The 25,647-nt window shown below is 33.7% G+C and overlaps 1 protein-coding gene across 2 annotated transcripts in view; it reads left to right on the forward strand.

Annotated features, from left to right (window-relative positions):
- The window catches only part of GABRG2 (gamma-aminobutyric acid type A receptor subunit gamma2), a 147,151-nt gene that overhangs the window by 482 nt on the left and 121,022 nt on the right, over positions 1-25,647 (forward strand). For both annotated transcript variants that reach the window (XM_053566857.1, XM_053566856.1), the window contains exons 2-3: positions 21,892-22,043; positions 23,510-23,577. In XM_053566857.1, the coding sequence (XP_053422832.1) occupies positions 21,892-22,043; positions 23,510-23,577 (220 nt within the window). The remainder of the gene's footprint in view (positions 1-21,891; positions 22,044-23,509; positions 23,578-25,647) is intronic.

Here is a 25,647-nt window from a genome sequence, read left to right on the forward strand (position 1 = left end):
ACGCCTTTTTTCGGCGTTTTTTTTTTTTTTTTTTTCTGAAGAGGTGGGGGAAGGGGTGGCGGGTGTGGAGCTCAGGAGACCACCCAGATTTAAAACACTCTCCTGGGATCCAGGGTTTTATCGTTTAGTGGGGTAGTGAATATATGGGGCGAAAATGGGAGGGAGGCAAGAGGAAGGTCATTTTCGCTTATTTATCAATTTATAGCTTTTATGTTCTGTTCTGTTTTAGAGCAGAAAAGCTAACCTCACAGAGACTTTGTATTTGGGAGTAGCATTTTGACAACACTGCAGTCTGATATCGAGGTGGGCTGTGCCGACACACGCCGGCATTTGAGGCCATGTTGAAAGCGTTTGGGGTGGAGGTCTGGAGGAGAAAATTACAAATGGGGTCCTGAAGCACCCCCGAAAAATATATGTGAGGGAGGAGTTGGGGAGGAGGCGGGCTGCTCTGTTCCTCAGCGCTGAAGCACGGCTTGCTCCGGCACCTGGATGTTGCTAAGGTCAGCCAGCCAGGTTTTCTTTTTTTTCTTTTTCTTTCTTTCTTTCTTTTTTTTTTTTTTTTTTTTTGGTATAGATTTTAAATTGCAAGCTCGATTTTATATCCTCAAATACAGTTCTTAAGGAAGATTAGTTACAAATAGTTGTCAATACTTTCAAGTGATGGAAGAAATTTCATTTTAGCAAAACTGGATGAATTTTTTATGTGAGAGATAAGCCAGGTTTTCTATTCAGCCTCACTGACCCGGCAGCCCATTCCCACGGTGGGCAGACACGGTTCAGCACCAGGGACAGCAGCCTTGGTCAGGGGAAATCCGGGGCTTGTTTAGCTTGACCGGACATCTCTAAATCTACACAGGACATCCATACAGACAGAAGGCCCATGGAGCCAAGGAGCATGGGAGGGGCCCACTGGGTGCTGGGTGAAGAACGTATGATAGTTAAATGAATGTGCTGGGGAAAATAAGTTTGGAAAAGAGTTGGCCTTGCTGCGGTGTCAAAATATATGCTGAACCAGGTGAATGTGATGCCAAAATCATGAACTCTGCATTAATTTTTTAGTGCCTTGCTGCAAGAAATAAAAAGAGGGGAAGGAGGGAGGTTGGAGTCCTAAAAACAGTCTGTATCTATGTGTTCTGAAGTGTGTTACCCTCAAATTTTCGTGAATTTTCTTGCATTAAGAATATTAGGGGATTATTTTTCCATATAGCTTAGTTCACTTTTCATCTACTCATTTAAAAACCTTCCCTTTCCAAGCTTTCCAGCTCAGACCAAAGACAGGTTAGAGGTCCACTGTTCGCATAACTTGCATTCTTCTGTACCTTTATTTTGAAATAAAGCACTATAAAAATTACTCCACATATCCCATCACCCCCCCAAAAAAAAATACCGACAGAAGAAATCAAGACACTACTCTAAGGAATTTCTTGGGGATTGACAATTTTATTGTAGTACTTGTAACAAAGGGAGTTGAAAAAAAATAGGAATTAGACTATTTTCTTATTTTATTGACAAGATCTAGTCAAATTCTCTAGATTTCCCTTCTCTATAGTAGCTAATGGGATATGCAGATATCTGATAAAAGAAAAAAACCACGAAAACAAGAGTGAAAGACTCATTCTGGAGTTTCTAAGAAGACAGAGGATCTGCTCAATCCCTTTCAGCACTTTTTGTAGGTTCTTGCTCATTTACTATAAAAACAGAATATTATTTTCATATAAGATTAAGTAGCTTTCTCAGAAAAGAATAGGGTCTTTCATTGACAACAATTTTATATGCAATACACTTTATGGAATCCTGCAAAAATATTTTTTTCTATTGAAAATTTGAGCACAATTTTTATATTTAATGTTGTGTGTAGCTACTAAACTGAATTTTCTTCAGAAGTTAAAGAGATGATAGTTGCTTAGTAATAGATAATATCTTTCCCATATTTCTACCATTTATAAAACCTGTGGATTAAAATCCAGACAGGACATAGAGGAACTCACATCCACCTTGGTAAACAATCTCATAACTAAAAAGATGAGGATGTTCTTGTTTATTTTATCTACAAGGGTTCTATTTCAATCAAAACATGTTTAATTTTACTATTGTCCATAATAGTTTAGTATTTAAGAGGTCTGCATGTTGCAATAGACCCATCTTTTCGGTTTCAATGTCATATAGAAAGTAAAATTTGATAATACATTGTAATTGTCAATTTTTCCCAGAGTACCCTAGATGAGCTTTTTAAAGAACTCTAAATAATAGGAGCTATCTGTCATGAAAAATCTCCAATTAAGGTAGTTTTTATATTTTCTCAGTAGTAACAGTAAAAGGAGTCATTGCAGTTTGGTGCAGAGAATGTGATCAGAGTTTCAGTTTGCTACAATCTCATAAAAAAGGCTATTTGAATGGAAGAATGATAATGGAAATAAATAGAAGCTTTAATCTATGAAGCTGATTCTGAGGAAGGACAGCTTTTTTCCAGCTAATCCTGGGAAAACTTTGGTACCCTAGGAGCCAATGTAAAATAGCCTTTCGGAATAAACAGTAGCAGGAAGACCACCCAGAAAGTTCAAGAGAAATAGATGATACATTTAATTGACTTTAAAATTTCTATAACACTAAAAGAATAAGTTTTTTTTCTCATTAAAAGACTAAATGTACTAGTTTGTGCCTTTACAAAAATAAAACAAAAAAGAAAAAAAGTATTAGGGTGAAAATATTAATAGCTAATGTCTTTTCTTATAAGTGACACAATTTCTGAAACTCAAAATTTTCTAAACTTTCACATATTTATTCATAATGTATCATAAAAATCATCTAGGAAAAGGTGATTTTAGGTACATTGGATAATTCTAAATCATTGTGTCTGGGGTGGAGACCAGATATATTCAACAGGAGTATTTTCAACAAGTAGCCTAATGGAAGAAAAATAGTATATACTCTGTTGATTTCCAAACTTTATTCATCATCATATTTAATATTTAAAAGTGCTTTATTACCACTTCTGAATTAAGTTGAGCTTAATGAATTAATTAAACATTGAGAATTTATTTATATGGAAAACATTGAGTGTATTTTACAAATAATAAAATATAAGAAATAATATAAAGAATCTTAATAAACCCACATTACATATGAAAAGATATTGACTATTTAAAAAAATAAAAAATACATACATATATGAATATGTAACTATATTTGCAAATGTAATTACTGTATATACTCCACCTCCATATATAGCCATACATTTAGGTTTAAAACAAATCTTATAATTTTATAAACCCTTTCAGGTAACTTTATTTCATGTAAGAGTAAAAATATATTTATTAGGAAAGAAAAAATTAGGATACAATAGGAAATTATTTGAGTAAGTTAGAATAAGTAAAACAAGAAAAAACTTTTCATTTTAATAAAATGAGATCTTATAATCTACTTTAAGTGATGAAGAATTATTTTTGAAGGTAGATTGAGCAGTAATGAATTGGATTGAATTTTTAGTGCTCAAAGATCTAACTTTGAAGTGCTGGCCCTGAATTTTTAAAAAGAAAATTGAGTTAAAGATTTATAAATATTTTTGATTTTTAGTTGTTACCTAAAAGGAAGTGTTCCAGGTGACTTTTCCTATGAGCTGCTAAAGTATTTTTAACACACACTTAAATTTTACATAGTTTTTAACTTCAATGGGCTATGGGCATGCAGGTAGAGTAAATATTGTGATTCTTCAATATAACCCTATTTATTTACAGAATTAGTCTCTACAGCCAAACTTATTATTTCCTATCTTTCTAAATTCCCTGCCTTGTTTTACCTTGGAAAAAAAATCCTCAGCCTGTTTAATTGCTATAGACATAGCATTTCAAATAGTCTACCCTGAGGAAAACAAACATCTACTTGAGGGGGGGAAAGAAAAGAAATAGTTATCACCCAATATTTCCCAGAGTCTAGTTGCCCATCACTGTCTAAACAAAATACCAAAAATACCCAGCTAAAAATTAGCTGTTAATTTAATTAGTTACAAACATGTCTCTGATATCTTAAACTTTTTTTAGAATAGTTAATAATCTCAAAATAATTGCTATATGGATTATTGTAATGAAAGAGTCTCTGTTTTAACATTTAAAATTTCCACTCAAATTGGAAGCAAGTTACGACTCACTTTAGAGACTTTATCTTTGTTGTAACTATTATGTTATAAGGGTGCTGGATACCTCTCTGCTGTAATTCTGCAGCCATTCCAAGATAGAGTTTCTGAGTACCACCAGGCTTTGCTGGAATAGTACATGCTTATTGTTCTCCAAAGTACTTCTGCCAAATGATTACAGAACGTTGATTAAAAGTTATAATTAAACATTTGGGGAATTGTTTGACAAATGTGGGTGGTGTCAGCACAATTTAAGTGCTTAAAAATTCAGGATTTCAATTGAGATGGATGCTCCAGAACTAATATTTCATTCAGGTGGATGTGGAGAGAAGACTACATCTTTCTGCTGCTGGGTTATGAGAAATCTGTGTGCTATCTTTCAAGTTAGAAACAAATAGTCACAATATAATATCAATTTTATGTTCTACTTTTGGCATGTATACACATACATTGAATCAAATTTACGTATATGCACACACACACACACAGACATACTTAATCTTCACTATGACTCGGCAAAGTAGTTATGTCAAGCCCATTTGACAGATTAGGAGATCAAGGTTACAGAAAACTTAAATGCTTTGCTTAAAAGTAACATATAATAAAAAGTAACATACTCTAATAATAAGTGTGTATGTGGATACATATGTATGTATGTATAAGAATAAGTAAAGCTATGTATAATGATGACTGTACTAATATGTATATATAAATTATAATAACTACTTATGTTTTAGATACCGTCACCATTATCTTTTGTGTGTTTGTGATCGGTTGCAGTATATCAGTACTATTCTTATAACTGTAGTAGCTGGACTAGATTATCTATGAGATTTAGATTTATTTATCAGCTTTAATTTTTCTGATTCTCTGATTCTAGCATCAGATGGTAAAGTCTAGAAGATATACCTAAGATCTTTTCAGCCCATCAATTAAATCAAAATGTTTAATTTACATAGGGGCATGGTAGGGTATCAGTCTCCATTGTTTTGATGGAAAGCTCTAGAGAGCAATGCTTACACATAGTAACAGTCTGCTGTTCAGTTGTTTTTGAATTTAAGAACATATTAAATAACATTAGATCTAAACCAAAATTATGTTCAGAGATATATTTCTTTAACGGTTGTGTTTATGTAAGTATAACATAGGTTAATCCTTATTTATTGTCCAGAAATTTAACTATGGCATGCCATTTCATTTTTAAAGAGAAAATCTCGCCTTCTATTTAGCAAATTTACAAGATATCTTGTGTAATGTTGTCCTTCAGTTTTCTTACAAAAATCCTTATAAAAGTGAAGACAAAATTAAGGAAACTGTACTCAATATTAAAGTATAAATGATATTGCAAATTCATTATATGTATATGTATATTTTCAATGCACAGATATTTAAAGATGACATTTTTAATCATCTCAATCATACAAGCAGCTCTTTAATTACTCTTTATGTAATAGCAGTATCAGAGAATTTACATTTTAACATCTAGAGGAACAAGAGGTTATGATTTGTAGATATTGATGGGGGTTTAAATATTCATGAGAATATTTTCATCCACATTCTTGTTCTCTCAATAGACTCACAAATTAGATGAAGAAGATATGTTCTTCTTCTGACAACAGTGGAAAATGAGACATGGAGAGATGAAGACACTTGTCCTAGGGTCCCTCAATATTAGCTGAAGAGGAGGATTAAGACCTCCTCCTTGCATTCCTATTGCAACAAACCATACTACACATGGATAGTGGTCCTTTTTCTTTCTAAATATAGGAAAATGCTTAGATTGTTTCGATATGTAAAAAGGCCTCTTCACTTTGCCTTACTGGGAGGGTTACTTCCTATTCATTTTTTCCATACACTAGAGAATAAATAGCCTTTAAAAAGAAATGAAAAGGTCCTTTTAAGTTACAAATTAGTGGCTTAGGGTAAAAATAAAATTTAACTCCAAATCATATTAATCCCTGTAGTATTAATCCCTGTAGAGCACAACATATGGTAATAATTCTATATTATTATAAAAATCATTGTATAACTCTGCAAAGATAAAATACCATGTAAACACTAAATATGTAGTGCTGATACTACATTTTCCACCCATTCATAAAGAAAACTATGTGAATAGCAAATAATATAATAGTGGGGAAAATAAGGGAGTTTTAAAAGAAATCCTTTGTAATAATTGAATCCCTGCCACAAACCCAATTTTGTTGTAGAGTCAGATTCTATGTTGTAAGACAAATACACAGTTCTGTAATTTGTTAGGCACATTTAAATAAAATAGCCAAAACAAATTGAATATAACATGCCAATATAATCTTGGTAAAAAGGAAGACATGATCGACACTCTTTTATGCTCTTTTATGTTTATTTTTGTTGGTCATCAGTCCCTTTTATAAATTGCTTTTGAAAACAAATTGGAAGTAAATAATTAAGGGCAGCAACTCTAGATATAAAAAGTGGAAATAAATGTATCGCATCTTCATTAATTCATTAAAGACATAGTTTTTGAGCCAAATCTGTGCTAGGAACTGAATATGTAATTAGGGGTCAGTGGAAGACATGATGGGGTTTGAACTCTCATGATGACATCAAAAGATGTACAATGATTTTTCAATTTTAACTCAGGAAAATGCTACACAGAAAAGTCAGATGGTGCTATGAGAGTATGTAATTCCAGCATAGTGAAAGCCCGAGACAGTCAACTGAGATCCACATGCTAACTAAAACCCATTCACAATCATCTGATTACTTAGCATTAATATTCCAATGTTCTTTTCTAGGTCACAATATTCTATTGGACTTGTTACCCCTGACTGCAGAGAGTTTTGCTTGAAAATAAATGATATTTTTTAACGAAGAAAAATGATGTAAATTTTTGGAAATGTTCTAAAGACTGTTTTTCCTTTTTCAAAAAAATCTTTATGATAGATAATTTCATTAAGGACAATTAGATAAAGCCATGCTGTGGTCTACAACATTATCTTTACATAAATTCAATTCATGAATCAATAGCCCATTAGTGGGTTTTTGCTCCACCAACTTCCTACCTAATGATCTAGGTACACACAAGATAAGGTCTTAGAGTTACATATCTGAAAACGGATCTGTTTTTCTGTCCTCACCTTCAACTGATACATCTTCTCCGAGTCTTTGGTAATCCAATATAAGTAGTAAAATACAGTCGAATTTTCATTTTTAGATTTATTCTATTTCTCTTTACAGGGAAAAACATGACTAACTTAAATATACATATCAGTTGTGAGCTTATAATTAATTTCAGAAATATTAAAGCATGAAGACTTGTTTACAATAGAATCAAGAATTCAGTAAATTTTGCGGAACATTTTAGCATTAAATGCAAAATGCAATATGTGTAGCTTATAAAAATATAAACAGAGAGATTTTTGTGAGAGTATTTTTTTAATATTGATACACTATAATATTTGGTAAATGAATAAATGCTGGTAATTTATGTTAAGAAATTATCAACTGCCTTTTTTTTTTTGCAGTTTTTGGCTGGGGCCAGGTTTGAACCCACTACCTCCTGTATATGGGGCCTTCGAGCCACTTAATTCTCTCCTTCAAATTATTCTATTAGTATAAGCAAGTGTGTTTTTAGTTCCTTTCAATTACTCTTTCTGCAAGGAAGATATCAAATAGTCATGCATATATATACATCTCTGCAACTTTTTGATAATGTTTATTTTAAATTTCATAAAATAATACTTTCTTCATCATGTAAAAGATCGAGTAAATGCATATTCTTTCTAAATTATTCCAAAATGAAAAATGAAACAAAACAAACTTAAATTTAATGCTACATTCAGGTATTTTCCCTTTCTTAACATGAATGTGACTTTTCCCTAGTACTTCTTTTTTTTTTTTTTTTTGTAGGGACAGAGTCTCACTTTACTGCCCTCGGTAGAGTGCCGTGGTGTCACACGGCTCACAGCAACCTCTAGCTCTTGGGCTTATGTGATTCTCCTGCCTCAGCCTCCTGAGCAGCTGGGACTACAGGCGCCCGCCACAACGCCCGGCTATTTTTTTGTTGTTGCAGTTTGGCCGGGGCTGGGTTTGAACCCACCACCCTTGGCATATGGGGCCGGAGCCCTACTCACTGAGCCACAGGCGCTGCCCTCCCTAGTACTTCTTGATAAGGAAAATTTGAAGAGATAATTTTTAGTCAGTGACAACATTTAGATGATTCCAGGTAAAAGATTACCATTTAAGCAAATCAACTTCTTTTAATTTTACTCTGCTGAAGAAATTCTAAATTCTTCATTTTTAAATAATTTTTAATAATTTTCAAAAAACCTCTTGAGTTTTTTCAAATTTGTACATTCGAAATTGATTATTCCTGGTTTAATTCCACAACAAGTTACTTAAATAATCACTTAAATTCTTTAGATAATTATCTAAAACATAAATAACCTTCATAACCTTAATAAACCATATTTTTGGAAGCTATAAAAATTTAGATAAATTTAGTTTATTCTACACCTAAGCAGTTATTATAACTAAATTATTTTAGAAAATTTCCCTAATTCTGCTTCCAACATTATTTTTTATCTGTAAGACATTCAATTGATATGGATATATCAGAACACGCACTATCCTTCTCTAAAAATGTGGAAGATGTATAATATCAGAATTATAACCATTTTAGATATTAGTGTTAACTATTTAAAAGATTTTTAACTTTTATGCTTTCTATTTTAAGATGATACCTGATCTGCCTGAATGATTCCATAACTAATTTATTGAGCAGGGTGGATTTAGAAGGGTGTGGCTCGGAAACTAGATTTCTATTTAAATCTCATCTGTTGAATTTCTCTTCCCACACTTGATCAAGAACTCAGATAAATCCCATAGCTTTTCCATTCCCTTTAGGCTTTTAGAATCATCTCATTTTTAGGTATGAAAGTCTTATCTAAATTAATCCTTAGCTCTCTCATTCAGTTTAAATCTTTTTCTGTTCTCTAATCAGGCCTGACCAAAGATTTCTGCTGCCTGGTGCTATTTCTTCACCTCTGGGGCTCTCCCACACAATCTTATTATGCTGCTTTTGACTTTTTCAAGACTGAGGTGGAGTGAGGGAGGTGCGTTTTTACTGATGATACAGATGCCTAAGCTGGAATCATTTTTTCATTATGGGATTGGGCGGCTCCATGGAGACAATTCCTCTTCTGGAGACTTTCAACACTGCATTATTCCCTCCTGACTGGTGATGCAAAATCCTCCCTAAGCTCCACTTGCAGAGACACCTCTACCCTGGTTCTGCGGTTCTGCTAGCATGGTCTTGACAAAAAGGTAGTCTTTTTAAGAGAGTTCCAGCAGAACTCCGCTTCCGGCATCTACTTTGTTCATGGGAAAACTAAACAAAATAAAAACCTCAGCAAAATTGCTCGTAGGATTCTGAAAGTAAAATTCAGATTCACCATTGGGGTAGTTCAAACCAGCCAATTAACCTTTAGACTTGTCAGGAAAAGAACAGACTACAGCAGTCATGGGACAGTTTACCCTCTGAATACAGGACACATTTCTCTGAGAATTCTCTATCCACCCTCTGCTGAGAGAATGCTAACTACAGCCAGTCTGAAAGTTTTTCTGTTTGGGGTAGAGATAAGAATCAATCTATTAGTTTGTTTATATAGTAGGCATCCATGAGTGAGTTCCTTGAATTCCTGTTCATTTGTCTCCACATGATGATGGAGCAACCTCTCACCACTGGAGGAGGAGATAAAACTGGACAGCTCTTCTACTCCTAGGGCAGTAACTCTTTTCCACAAGATCTCCTCTCTCATTGAATCATCAACCTTTTATTGTATAGCTGCAGAATGGCTGAAAAATAAAAAACAAAACAAGGCTGATTTTTAACCTCTTCTAGAAAATTCTGTCTCTTCTCAGCCATCTACCACGTTTATATCATACGACAGTATAATGTTTGTCATCTATTTTTCACAGACCTGGAACATCAGTTATGATAATAACAGGGAAAATCTTATTTAATATTCTTTTTGCTATGCAATGTGTTCCTTTGAGATACTTATAGGTTAGTCACCTTCAAGTCTTTGCTCAAATCTCACATTTGCAACAAGGCCTACATGGATCACTTTAATGTATTATTGCAAACTCCCCACCACCTTGTACTCCCAATTTCCCTTTTCTTCTTCTTTGTTTTTTTTTCTTAATACTTAACTTATATAGAAAGTAATTACAAAATTTGAATATTAATGAGTTTGCTAACTGTACCTTTTATTTTCCAACTTTCTCAGCTAGAAACCAGAATCCATGAAGGCAAGGATGCAACTGATAGAACCTCACTTTCACAGACCCACCTTCCCCCTAAGAGATGTTCAGTCATTATTTGCTTAATTAAATAATAAAAATTGCACTCATTAGCCGGGCATTGTGGCAGGCGCCTGTGGTCCCAGCTACTCGGGAGGCTGAGGCAGGAGAATCGCCTAAGCCCAGGAGTTGGAGGTTGCTGTGAGCTGTGTGACGCCACAGCACTCTACCGAGGGCAATAAAGTGAAATTCTGTCTCTACGAAAAAAAAAAAAAAAAAAAAAATATATATATATAAATTGCACTCATTTTTTCCTAAAATTTTTGTTCTATTAAGAAAGATAAAAAGAAAACCATTTTCAACTTTTTTACAATATCTCATTTATTTGGGTTTTAATAAAATATATCAGAAAAATGCAAATGCATATGCATCAGAATATTAGAGATTGCAGTTGCACACTTTGATTCAGGTGACCAAAAATATGCCTTCCCGAATTTCTATTTTTTTTTAAATCTTATTGTGGCTAATTCCTACTCATTATGTTCCCACAGTGGTGCTAAAGATACAGCATTGAATGGGCAAATGTAGTTCTTCCTTTTGCAGAGCTTATATTGTAGCATAAAAATTTATTCTAAGTTTTTTAATGCTTATAAGTACATTATATAAGGTATGCTATGTCTTTGAAAAGTATAATCCTACTTTTATAAATTTACCTATAAACCATGTCATACCTACATGACATGGTTTGAAGTGATTTGTTTCACTTACTGCCTCTAGTTTAAGGAAATTGTGGAACTAGATGCACATTTTACACTTAGCTATTTTTTTTTTTTTTTTGTAGAGACAGAGTCTCACTGTACCGCCCTCGGGTAGAGTGCCGTGGCGTCACACGGCTCACAGCAACCTCTAACTCTTGGGCTTACACGATTCTCTTGCCTCAGTCTCGCGAGCAGCTGGGACTGCAGGCGCCCGCCACAACGCCCGGCTATTACACTTAGCTATTTTTAAATCCATAAATCAACATAACTTTGTTCTTTTTCCCCCTTGAATGGCATGTCAGTTGACATGGGATGTTAATTGACTCTTGTTGAGCTCCGAAGTGCCGTGTTAAATGTGAAATAGAAATAAAAGCAAGAAAGACAAACTCTTTCCTGCCTGCCTCCAAAAAGTGCTTATCAACAGGGCGGCGGCCCCATATGCCGGAGGTGGCGGGTTCAAACCCAGCCCCAGCCAAAAACTGCAAAAAAAAAAAAAGGCTTATCAACATGGTACTTAACAGGCACTGTACTAGAAGATGGATTAAACACTGATTATCCACACAGATCTTGCAGGTCTAGGGAAAGCAGATAGTAAGTAAATAAATAAACTTCAAATTGTGACAGTGTTGTGGAAATAATTAATGAGCAGAGGAAAAGTGTGGTGTGAAGAAACGATCAGGAAATTTCACTTTGCATAGGGTGGTCAGGAAAGGCCATTGGAAATAAAAGGTAAGAAGTAAAACATGATTTGGGCATCAATTTATTATTTAAGTTTTAAGGGCTTCTTATAAAGAGCACTAATAAAAGTACACTTACTTCTTATCCATAAAGTTTGTTATTGGAATTTAATCTGGAATCAAAAGATACAAAAGATCCAGGAAGGTAATATCAAAGTCAGGAAGGTAATATAATATAATATAAAAAGGTAATATAAAAGTCAAAAAAAGATTTAAAAATTGTGCTTCAAATTAACAAGAAACTAGAGTGCCATCTTATTAGTAACATTTTCTTTTTTTCCACAAGATTTTTAAATTTTCAGGCTCAATTAACTCATACTTTAGTACCCGGAAATTTCACAGAAATCTCACATTATAGAATATTTCAAAAAGTTCATGGATTTAGTTTATAGAATAATAGTTTCACTTATAAGTTATCATATGGAAAAACTGACTTTTTTTGGTGCAGAGATGTGTAAATTTCAACACATATTCAAATTATTGTACCCTAAGTACCACCCAAATCAGAATACTGAACAGTTTTGTCTCCTCAAAAAAAAAATAGTTAACTTCTTGCATCACCCAGTTTGTTTTTTTTATTGAACATTTTTATTACAAGAATATCATATAATTAGACTTGTACAGTTCATTTAACACATGCCTTTCAGATTCATCTAAGTTACTGATGAATAAGCACATCAAAAGGGATTCAACATCATTAGCCATTATCCATTATGAAAATGCAAATTAAAATCATAATAATATATCGCTACATACTTATTAAAATGGGCAAAATAAAAACCATACTGCCAAAACCAAATGTTTGTGAGGATGTGAAGCAAATGGAACTCTCATACCTTGCTGATGAAAATAAGAAAGTGGTATAGTTACTAGGGACAACAATTTGGTAATTTCTTACATTAATACATAATTTAAGAAATACTAACATAATACTCAGAAATCCCAGTCCTAAATATTTACATGGGATAATTAAAAATGATTTTAAAAAACATTGATTATGTAGGAAAGATTTTTCATAAATGTTTACATAAAAACGATGAAATTAATGTTTTAAGTAAGATAGAGGATTCTTTTATTCTGTTATGAGAGCATACTTTTGTTTTTTTTTTTAGCTGCATTTTTTTTTTATTAAATCATAGCTGTGTACAATAATGTGATCATGGGGCACCATACACTGGTTTCATAAACCGTTTGACACATTTACATCACACTGGTTAACATAGCCTTCCTGGCATTTTCTTAGGACAGCACATTTCTGATTTGAATTAATAATGAACTTTTCACTGATTATGTGTTCTGCCTTAGTAATCCTGGTGATTATGTATCTGATGATATTGGAAAGACTAGAAAAAATGATGACAGAGAAAATGAGAGGGAGAAGTATGGATTCCTTTGGTGCCTCATTTCACAATTTGTGCTTTAGTGTTGCAGCCTTGTAAGAAGTAGTAATAATATACTACTCAGAAAAGGCAGTAAATTACCTTGTAATTCCATTAAGGCTCTCTCTCTAAGTAAGATTAATTCATAATTATTTGAGGCTTTTAGCCTTATTGTATGGCAAAACATCTAAATTTGTAAATCATAAATTATACAAATAGTCCTTTCTAATATATAAACTTTTTATTTGCCTATGATACTAGTCTGCTGACTTAAAAGACATGTTTAAGATTGGGGGAAAATTAAGATGATTTCAAATTTGATTGGAGATTTTTCTTTGTTTTGTTCCAGAATTCCAGGAAGAAAAGTAATTTTGGACTTTCTAAAACGCATTCTTAGAGCACTAATTTGTGCTTATGCTTAGTATAGGACTTTTTAAAAAAGTGATAATCCCAAGTGCTAAGAATAGTGCTTAGCTCATAAGAGATGTCTGTGAATAAACACAAATGAGTGAATGAACACAGCATTTCCATGATCTAGAGAATGCATAATTCCTAGTTATGTAAATTCATATTATATAGAGATAAAAATAAACTATATAATAAGAGAAGGAGGAATGAGGAAGAACTCCTGTATGAAAGTCGAAATTTAATCAACTACCTGAAAAAAATTAGCTCCAGAGTTACAAATCATTTTTATTATTATTATTTTTTTTTATTGTTGGGGATTCATTGAGGGTACAATAAGCCAGGTTACACTGATTGCAATTGTTAGGTAAAGTCTCTCTTGCAATCATGTCTTGCCCGCATAAAGTGTGACACACCCCAAGGCCCCACCCCACTCCCTCCGTCCCTCTTTCTGCTTTTCCTCCCCTCCATAACCTTAATTGTTATTAATTGTCCTCATATCAAAATTGAGTACATAGGATTCATACTTCTCCATTCTTGTGATGCTTTACTAAGAATAATGTCTTTGAATAGTAAAAGAAAACTGAAATATTTTGTTTCTTGTTGCCACAGAGTAAAAAACACCACAGTGATATAAATTTTCAATGCAATTTAAATACATGTGAATCTGATATATTTTGTTATGCATCTGAATATATACAGATATTGAACGTGATAAAACCAGGCTTCATTTTCATACACTTATTCTTAGTGACCGTTAAACTATCCCAAATATGAAACAGTTTAATCTTTCGACCATGTATCAGAATTCTGAAAGTACACAATTCTATTCATCTGTGGCCTCCTTACAAATATGTAAAAAAAAAAAAAATGCATGTTTGTACATATGATCTTTTTTTCTTAAAATAGAACTAAAAGTTTTATCAGTTTCTCAAAATATTTTGTATTCTACAGTAAACTATTATTCTTACCCACAGAAATTGACAGTTGAAAGTGAACAGAAAGACACATTGATAGAAGAAATAACGTTAACATCAAGTGGGAGGTGCTGACAGACAGAGCTTAGTCATGTTCTAAAGCATGTGAAAATACTTTTAATGTTGTCTTGCATCATTATGAGTGTTGTCTTTTTCTAGATGTTCAGGTGTTTATGTTTACAGATAGACAAGAAGTGTTTTGGTATCAGTATTGTACTTTGCATCTTTTTCCATCTGCAAGTGTGTCTTCCATAAAGGAGTCTCAAATAAGGGCTGATTAACTAAAGGGTTAAAAAATCTAAATCTATAAGACATCATTTTCCAAATTCAGCCACCTTTCTAGTTTTACCACATATAAGTGACAATTGGTCATTTATTTACTGATTTTTTTTTATAAAACCAAATATCATTTCTTAATTTCTTAAATAATCATAATTATTTTATGCATTGTATTTAGTCATAAAAATAATTTTAAAATGGAAAATCAGTGTCACTTTTCATAACAGCAACAATTGCAAGGCAAACTCAGTGACACCAGAACAAAATTATCAAATTTTAATATAAAATTTTGTCCAGAAGTGCTGAGCTTGCCATTGCTCATGTTGGAAAGCTGGTGAGCAAACTGGTAAGTGGCTAAAGACACATCAGAAATTAAACCTTACTTAAAAGGGACTTTCTAATTATGTATTTCAAAATCTTTTAATATTGTGCCTTTGTGACATTTAATTAAAATTGTCTCTTTCCCAGGGGTAGGTGTCCCAAACTTTGGAAAACACTAATATAGGCTATCTTAGTACATAAATTTTAAGGACAATCGTTTTTTGAATTTCTAGTTTACTTTGAAACACCAAGTGACCTCTGACTTTCCTAAGAGCAGTTATAAAAGTAGTTAGATGCTCTAAGAAAAGAAAGTTCAGGTGGGTCTGCCATATTCTCTTACAGTAGCTCTTAATTATGGTTACACCTTAGAATTAGTTAAATACCTATGTCTTGATCCCACCCTAGACCAATTAAATCAGTATCATGAGAGGTAGGCCTTTAGCACTGGCATTTTTTAAAAGTCCTCCATGTAATTTTAACATGCACCTAGGTTTAAGAATGACTGGTTTTTCATGTTTGGGAGGCTGAGTCGGGGGATTGCCTGAGTTCACAAGTTCGAGACCAGCTTGAGCCAGAGTGAGATCCCATCTCTAAAAATACCTTGGCATTGTGGTAGGTGGCTGAGACTATAGGCTAAGGCAAGAGAATCGCTTGAGCCGAAGAGACTGAGGTCACTGTGAGCTGTGACGCTATGATAGCACTCTAACCAGGGAATAGTAAAACTCTGTCTCAAGAAAAAAAAAGAAAAGGAAAGATAACAATGACTGATTTCACTGATTTATTTCTAGTTTCGAATATTCAGTGTGTGGTGGATATTATGCTATTATGTATTCTCAATTCATGATTTTAATCATATAAATACTTTGCATTTCTTTCTTAATTCATTTCTCTGACATTAGCTTTTATGGTTTGCATATCTTCTGTGATTAAAATTGGTCTTGGATTTTCATAGTTTACAATTTTATGTGTCAGTGCCTCCCAGTTTGGTTTGAATGTGTAATACTTGCAATCAATTCATCTTAACTAATAAAACCCATTTATTTGATACAGGGTATAGGTGACTGTTCATAAAATAAAGTTAGCATTTGACACATTGGAAAATTTCCATCTAATATTTGATTCAGTCAAGTAAACACACCTGCAAACAGCTGTTTGCCTAACATCAAAGACATGAACAAGCTGTGAAATAAGGAGGTGACTATAAGTAGGAAAATTTGTGAATAGAATGCATTATTCTTTGCCCTAATTCTACTGTCTTTGATATACACACATTATATACACATGGTTGATATGTACACAACCATGCAAAGAGCACCCTTCTCAAATGGCTTTGCAAAAGAGACTTACATACATGTCCTTGGTGGGAGGTTTAGAATCCAATGAGCCACTGGAGAAGCCTGTATGAAGCAGCAACTGATCTTTAGGGTCCTAGTCACTGAACATTACTATATTTTTCAAGAGTTTCCAGTCATCCTGGAGAGGACCGATAGAGTCCCCTGTCCCACGATAATATGCTGAGTTCCCTGTACCCCTGAGGATGCACACTCACTCACTCTACCTGTGCCTACATTCTCTACCAAATCCCATTGTTCACAGTGGTTCTCCTTGAACTGAGTTACCTTTTATGTGTGCCTTGCCCTTGCAGTGCACATTGCTTTCCAAACAGGAGGAGTTTAAATCACGAAGCTTATCGCATCCATTAGCAAGCTTTGCTTTTATTCCTCGGTGTGAGATCTAATTTTTGGTATCTGCAATGGCGAGTTTATGAAATCCAAATTTTATTAACTTTGTGTTGAAGGCACCATATGTTTTATTGGGCTCAGGCATAAACTGATTTATTTTCCTGAGGGAAAACAAGCTAGAGCAATCATTTATTTTAGATAATTTTATTATTTGATGAATGTACAGCAGCAGCAGATTGTTTGGCCCAAAATTCTATTTTTTTTTTTTTTTTTTTTTTGAGACAGTCTCACTCTATCATCCTGGGTAGAGTCCCATGGAACCACAACTCACAGCAACCTCAAACTCTTGGGCTGAAGAGATCCTATAGCCTCAACCTCCAGAGTACCTGGAAACACAGGTGTCCACCACAATGCTCAGCTAATTTTTTTCAATTTTTAGTAGAGACCAGGTCTTGCTCATGCTCTGGCTGGTCTCCAACTCCTAAGCTCAAGCAATCCCGCCCAGCTTTCCTATTCCTTTCTTAAAACTATGAAGAATAATGGTTAAATGTTTTGTTTGAGTTTAGCCAACCAAAGTGACTATTTGTAATTACAACTATGTTTATCTACAAAAAGGGAATAATTATAGGAATATCACTGTTTGGGGGATTAAGTTGGAAGTATATAAACTTATACCCAGAAGATAGTGAATAAAAGTAGCTCGTTTAGGTTCTTTCCTCATTTCTTCCTTCCTTCCTTCCTTCCTCCTTTCCTTTCTCTCTCTCTTTCTTATCTTTCTCTCTTTCTTTTTTGAGACAGAGTTTAACTCTGTTGCTCAAGCTAGAATGCCACGGCATTAGTCTAGCTCACAGCAACTTCAAACACCTGGGCTTAAGGCACCTTCCTGCCTCAGCCCCCCAAGTAGCTGAGACTACAGGCACACGCCACAACACCTGGCTAATTTTTATACTTTTAGTAGAGATAGGATTTGGCTTTTGGTCAGACTGGTCTCGAACTCCTGAGCTCAAGGGATCTTCCCATCTTGGCCTCACAGTACGAGGATTACAGTCATAAGTCACCATGCCCGACCAATTTTTGCTATTATTATTTCACTGAGGAAAACTGGTGAGGAAAAAATTGATTATTTCCACAAATCTTCATTAAACACACTGTCATGAAGTTTATTGTTTAGTAACAGAGACAGAAAATAGGCAAATCAATAAATGCACATTGTGATAAATGTTATGAAGCAATCTATTTGCAAGAACATATTAAGTGAAGTGGGCAACAAATGTAGAGAGACAGTCAGAAATTGCCTCTACGAGAAGATGATGGTTGTGGTGAAAATGGAAAGGTAACAAGAAACAAGCCATGTCAAATATTAGGTGAAGACATGGAGGAAAGGAAGGACTGTAGGCAGAGAGGACCAAGTGTATACACAAAGGTACTGCCATGTAGCCTGATTTCCAGAAGTAAACCAACTCTCAGGTAACAAGATATAAAGAACAAGGCATTCTTCTATTGATGATGCTTTTGGGGCATGTGATTCTCCCTGGCTCCCATAGCCTGATAAGAATCCCAGGTAGCACGGGATCCCCATTTGTGTGGTAAAGGAAGAAATGGAGATGCATGAGCTATAAGCAGTAGGTATTCACAATTTAGAGGTAAGCCTGGCCCAGAAACTGGAAAGTGTTCATAGAAAACATTCAAAGGTATCATTTTCCTGGCATATATGTCTTGAGAGATTTATTTTGACATGCAAAATACTATGCACATGACTCATTGCATTTATAAAAGTAACCCAAAATTTATAACAATAAAATGTTAGTGAAAATAATGTTGTAAAAGACTGAACACTAATCATACATATGATATATATAGTATACTATATATAGTATACTATATATATATAGTTTTTAATTTAACTACTTGCCTTTGTTAGAGAAAATACATATATTTTCTGTTTTTATGATGAGAAACACCAGATTTAAAAATGCTTAAATGAAAACACAAATGCCTTTATTTGTCATTCAAATGTTTGCTGTCCTACTCTTGGGGGAGGGCAGTGATTAAACACTCCTCTGTGATTGAACTTAAAAGTTTCTATTAAATCTATGGTAATCTGAGATATCTGGACCTAAATTTTAAATTCCAGGAATTTGAAAATTATTAATCTTTACATTGACAACCATCCAGGATATGTCTCAAAATTCAAATACTTAGAATCTTGCATATAATTTTAAACAATCTCTCATTGAATAATATCTGTGCAATATTCTTTTATCAAATGCTTTTTTCAAAATAGAATCAATGTTGGCTTCTAATTACAAATATAAATTTGTATTCATAAACACGCCTAAATTGAAATTATGCACAAAACTAAAAATAAAAATGAATAATCTAATCTATAACATGGGGATTCAGATTCTAATCTAAGGTAAGAACTTGGAAAACTATACTTTTTAAAAATCCCATTTGTACACACACATACACATACACACACACATAGAGTCTTGAATAAGTACCACTGATAAATATACATGCATCAGTTGTGTAACTTGTCAAAATAAAGATCCTGCTGATTCAGGAGTTGGGGAGCGGAGGTCCCAGGGGGTTCCATTTTTAGCAAGCTCCAGGGGCTGTTGCTTCTGGTAGTCCAAGACAGCTTTCATAATATTTCTTTGAAAGTTTTCAGAGATGAAAACTTCATGTTCTTTTCTGACACTTTCTCAGCTGAATTATCACTCAGACAGCAACAACAACAACAAAATGTTTTTTAATCATCCATTTAGGGGTAATTTGAATTTCAGTTCTTTCTCGCTATAAGAATATTTTGTATGCTCATTGCCTGTAGCACAGTGGTTACAGCTCCAGCCACATGCACTGAGGATGGTGGGTTTGAGCCTAGCCCCAGCCAGCTAAACAACAATGACAATTGCAACAGAAAAATAGCTGGGCATTGTGGCAGCGATCATTTATTTGTTTGAATGAGGGGATGCCATAAACAAACAAACAAAATGATTTAATACACATTCCTTCCTTTGAAGAAAATTTAATAGGTGTCTAACAAATGAGAGAAAGAGAGAAAGTTGATTCTTTGAAAAAGCACTTTTGCATGAGCAATTTAAATGGTAGTAAATTCCATTATGAAGACATGAAATGGGTCACAGTCACATTCTTTTCTCAATGAAATATTGGAAAGATTTGAAAATTATTTTGCCAGAGAATTTTTTTTTTATCCTTTTCCTAAATTAGTGACATTTAGATCAGAAAATTAGCACCATTAGGCAAAATTCAGTGCTCTGAAGAAATTTCTCCCAAGGGGAATTTTTCTAGCAATGAACTGTTGTTGCCTACAGTTTGCAAGGAGGTATTTCTCTTTGAAAGCTGGTTACAGCATTGCCCACTGCTTGATACCAGTATGGGCACTCTGTGAAATTAATGTATACTTAAAATTTCTATGCTCACTCAAGGGCAAGTTTAAGACCCTAGCTACGTTAAGATTTTTGTACATGAGTTTTTATAGTGTTTTCTATTCAGAAAGGTTTGGAAGTCATTGTGCTGGCTTACTAAATGGATCTAGACCAGTAACTAGTAATTTCTTTTAAAACTTCATCTTCCATCTTTATTCTCAAACCAGATTAATCACATGATTACCTTTCTTCTGCTGCATTTGGTCATCAAGATACACAAGTATATACATACATATACAATATATAGTCATTCACATGAACATACATATATGCTCATACGTATGTATACTTAAGCTATTTGTATACATATAGAATATAGCTACATTATATGTGTATGTACATATATATATTTGATGAGTGAGTATGATTGATGAAAGGTGATGAATCTGATTTGAGAATATGTAAATTTCTATATACTATGTATGTATATTGTGAGGGTAATGTGGCAGATTTGAAATCTGACAAAATTCCTTCTTTATTATATGTATAGGAAAATAATCTTAAAAAAGGAATAGATTTGAAAAATGTTATATTCTAAGTTTGTATTTTTAAAAAGTTTTACTCCAAATCACAGAGGTAACCAATATTCATTGAATGCTGATAAAATTGACAATGGCAGCTTTTGAGAGGGTTTGTGTTGCCCTAGAGTTACAAAATATAATCATCTTGGTGGTAGGCGTGGAAATGGCAGCAGAGGAAGAATTATGCTATAGAAATTCCAATCCCCTTCCGGAGTCACGCTTAGTTAACATCCAGCCCAGTTGTGGGAAGTTTTATGACAGGTTTGGGCACAGAAGACTGAATCACAGAGTATCGCTTTTTGATCAGTAAAACAGGTAATTTAATTTCTGTGATTGCAGTTACATTAACCATTAGTATGAGTCTTCAGATTAGAAAACTTTGCCATAATAAAGGGTGGTTTAAAGTCTGCAAATATATTTTTCTTCATAGTACAGGGTTCTGAACTGCCAGTATAAGTGAGGGGAAAAAAATACACACACTCACCCTCAGGGAAAGAAAGCAGCACAACTTTGCTGTCCTTAGCATTCAATTAAGAAGGAAGAGGCATGTCTAGTGGACTGTGGGAGTGAATCAAGTATCAGGCTCTTTCATTAATAGGTTGGAGCAAGTTACCTTCTCAAAGGCGGATGAAGTAGACATTGTACTTGAATTCCTAGCCTACAGTGTGATCATTTAAACCCAGGCAGGTTGGCAGGAAGAACATTAAATATAGGAAAACCTAAAATAACTAGTAAAACATGATGCATTTAGGGAGGAGAGGGCAGAGCATTCTGGAAATCAGAGAGTACACGTTAGCATGTTTTAACCTCCATATGCACAGTTTAGTTAGACTAATTCTCAGGTAAAGCTTTTCATGCCTTTATGCATTCCTTTATGTCTTTTTTATCTTTCCTTTTTCACCAGTAGGTAAAAGTCAACTTGGGTGTAATCTATGTAATTTTTGACTAATATTTTTGTATTTTTAGCTTCACTAGCCAAAAATCTGATGATGACTATGAAGATTATGCTTCCAACAAAACATGGGTCTTGACTCCAAAAGTTCCTGAGGGTGATGTCACTGTCATCTTGAACAACCTGCTTGAAGGATATGACAATAAACTTAGACCTGACATAGGAGGTTTGTTAAAGACTTTTGTGGTGTGCTACAGATAAGAACACACAGCATGTTTACCTTACTAGAAGAAAACATCAGCATACTTTAAGACCCAAAAAGATTTAAGTTATACTTTTGTTGTGTATTGTAAAAATAAATAAATAGTGGTTTAAATAGCTTTCAGCCCTGAGGGTGGATGGGATATTGATATGTTCAAAATACAGAAAAATGATTTTCAAGTGAAGTTTGAGAGCTAGAAATTCAGATTTTCCTAGATATGCCAGACAGTGGCCGTAGGAAAAAGTGACAATCTCTTTATGAAGCAACACCAAAAAAAGCAAAGGAAACAGTAACAGTAACTAGAGGATATATATTGATGACTTACTGCTATGTAACAACCAACCACAAAATCTCATTTGCACACAGCAATAAGCATTTTTTTATTCAATGCTTAGCTGGGCTAAGGCAGGCTGGGGCTACTTCTGTGTGTCTCATTCTACTCCTGAGACCAAAAGACTAGCTAGGAGAGTCCTTTTCACAACAACAGAAAAGAGCCGGAGAGAAAGTAGAAGCTCACTGGAGTCAATGCTTAGGCGTGGAACTGGCACATTCATGCTTATTATCCAAAGCAAGTTAAATGGTCAAGCCCACAGTCCAAAGGCAAAGGAATAGCCTCACTGGGGCAAAGATGTGGTTTCAGGTGACATTGGAGAACTCAATCCACCACAGAGAGTCAGAACACTTTCAAGGAAAATGAATTGAAAGAGGACAAACATACTTGTTGAATTGAAGCCCAGAATTATATTATTATGAATCCTTGTTCATTAAATGTTTAATTAAAATGGAGCACATGCATTTGGTCATGGATGCTGCACTGCAGATTTTTAATATCAATCAGTCTTCTCTGATAAAGGTGTACATAACAGCCTTCCATATGGTTTCCTGAAATTATCTGTGGTGTCACAGCATTCAATACATCATTGAAGAATATTAATCTTGTGTTGGTTAGAGGTGTGGGAGGATAGAGTGACCATGAAAGGAATAAACATGTTCCCAAAACAATTTGTATTTTACCATTTACTCTGTATGTCTTTATGTTTTTAATGCATATATTTTCTGAGTCACCAAGTGATTATTTTTCTATATGGGTTAAGTCAGGTACAATGATCAGAGATTCCAAAGCTTGAAGGGAAAATGGTAAAATTCAACATATTTGAGAAAGAAATAAAGCAAAGCTAAGAGCAGCACTTTCTGATTCCTTTATTTTTACGTAGTTTTAAAAGGATTATCAGTTTTGAAACTTTACTGTGCTTTCTTACTATATGTACATGCATAAGATGGTTATTCTAAGGGAGTGAATTAGTCGTGCAAAATTAGTGGTGAATAAATTACTTCTAACAGAGCTAAATAAACCTCTGCTAGAAAATAAAGATTAAAATGTTAAAATTTTATACCTCTCCATATGCACATTTCTATGGTTCTCTTCACAGTGAAACCAACATTAATTCACACAGATATGTATGTGAATAGCATTGGACCAGTCAACGCTATCAACATGGTAAGTTGCCTAATAAAATTGTTGGTTATCTCATTAGTATATTTGAGAGGAAATGTGTCATAGAAATAGCAAGTAACATGACAACAAAGAAAAATATTTTGAAGAGTTTGGAAAGGAAAGATAATCATTAAGATATGTTTTCTTGTAATATTGTAATATTCTTGTAATATTAAGATAATTAAATTTGGAGGATTTTTATTATGAGAATGAAATGTGATAATGTATATAATTAATCTGTAAATATGCTGTTCTATTATAATTCTGAATCACTGTGTATTTGTGAAGAGCCACTTACTACAAAAAAAATAGACTACAAACTACTAATATTTTTAGAATATTAATGATGTCACAATGGCATAGTTTGCTTTAAAAGTAGAAATGTTTTTTTCAAAGAAATAGTACATCACATGGAATAATAAATGTAATTTTGTTGTTGTATAACACTTTTCTAATCAAATGTTATAAAAAAAAACATCTAAAATGAAGTCCATAATACAATGTAATAGAGTAATGGAGTACAGCATAATACAACATGACATAATAGTATGCATACTATGGTATTAGCATAATTGATATAATGTACTAATACTATAACTTTAAAACATTGTTTACTAATCTAGCAAGAAAGATACTCTGGTAAGTCAGAGAGATAAGAAACATCAGTTGCTCATAACTGAGGTGTTACACCACAACCTGAATGCTCTATCAGTAATTTTGCATGTTTAACCATTAAACAAATTCTAACATGTTACTTCTTTGGAGCTAGAATTCTTAGAATGTTTAATGTTCTGATATAAATTGTAAATATCTAAGAAGTGGAACCAATATAGGCAGTTTATTTAAACTTAGAACTTTCTTGTTTTAGAAATAACATCTGTTGCAATCAGTGTAACCTGGTTTCTTGTACCCTCAATGAATCCCCAACAACAAATTAAAAAAAAAAAAAAAGAAAGAAAGAAATAACATTTGTAAATATGTGTTTTAGGAAACAAATATCTTCTTTCTTTCTTCATTTTGTTTGTTTGTTTGTTTTAACTGAGATGGGGTCTTACTAAGTTGCCCAGGCTAGTCTCAAACTCTTGGCCTCAAGCAATCCTCCCACCTCAGCCTCCTGAGTAGCTGGGATTATAGGCACTTGCCACCACTCTGTGGCAAAACTTTTCATATGTGATTTTTATGGCCAAAACGTAAACCAGAAATTATTTAATTATTCTAACTACTGGAACATCACTAACTAGCTGACAAAGGATTTCATAAAACAGATTCCCTTCTCATTACTTTTGTCTTCAAAAATAAAACTAAATGGTCAACAAAGATGGCATGGCTTACCCCATAGAAATGCAATCAAATACACTGACACGGTGGCAAGTAGTGTAAGGAAGGGACACAGAACAATGTGAACAGGACAAAATACACAGATTCCAGACTAATCCACACAGACTGTTTATTCTTGAGCAAATCAATAATCTCCCTGGTTCTTCAGGCTTTCAGCATAAAATAGTTCTGGCGACTGGACTAAGAAATGTGGGTAACCCTCCTCCCCCAGTTCTCACATTCTGAGAACTCTGTTGTTTTTTACTTTTTCCTTTAATTATTTCACTTATAAAATCAGGTTATTAAATAATGCAAGTGAGAAGTATGACTGGTTAATTGGAATAATGTCCATACCAAATAACTTAACCTATTATTTATTATAAAAAATAGTTTATTTGTTTTTAGTGTTCAAATAAGGTATTTGTTAAATGTGATGATGCATGAAAAGTTTTTCACAAGAGAAGGCACAAAATAATTACTTGATGAATAACATCAAGAAGAATAAAATGATAATAGGCTTTTCATTTAATAATGGAGGAGATGGTAATGGTGAGAATGGAGTTGAGAAGCAAAGAATCTTAGAATTAATGAGCTGGATGGAACCTAAGCAGGTATTTGTATCAATTGCTCATTTGTGAGGATGAGGGAAAAGAAGCTCAGAGAGTATAAAGATGTTTCCCCAAAGGCTACCTCTAAATGCAATAGTCAAACTAGAACTCATGTGTTCTGACTCCAGGGCTAAGAGCTCTTGCCAGA

The sequence above is a fragment of the Nycticebus coucang genome, chromosome 17, assembly GCF_027406575.1.
Source record: "Nycticebus coucang isolate mNycCou1 chromosome 17, mNycCou1.pri, whole genome shotgun sequence".
NCBI classification, from domain to species: domain Eukaryota; kingdom Metazoa; phylum Chordata; class Mammalia; order Primates; family Lorisidae; genus Nycticebus; species Nycticebus coucang.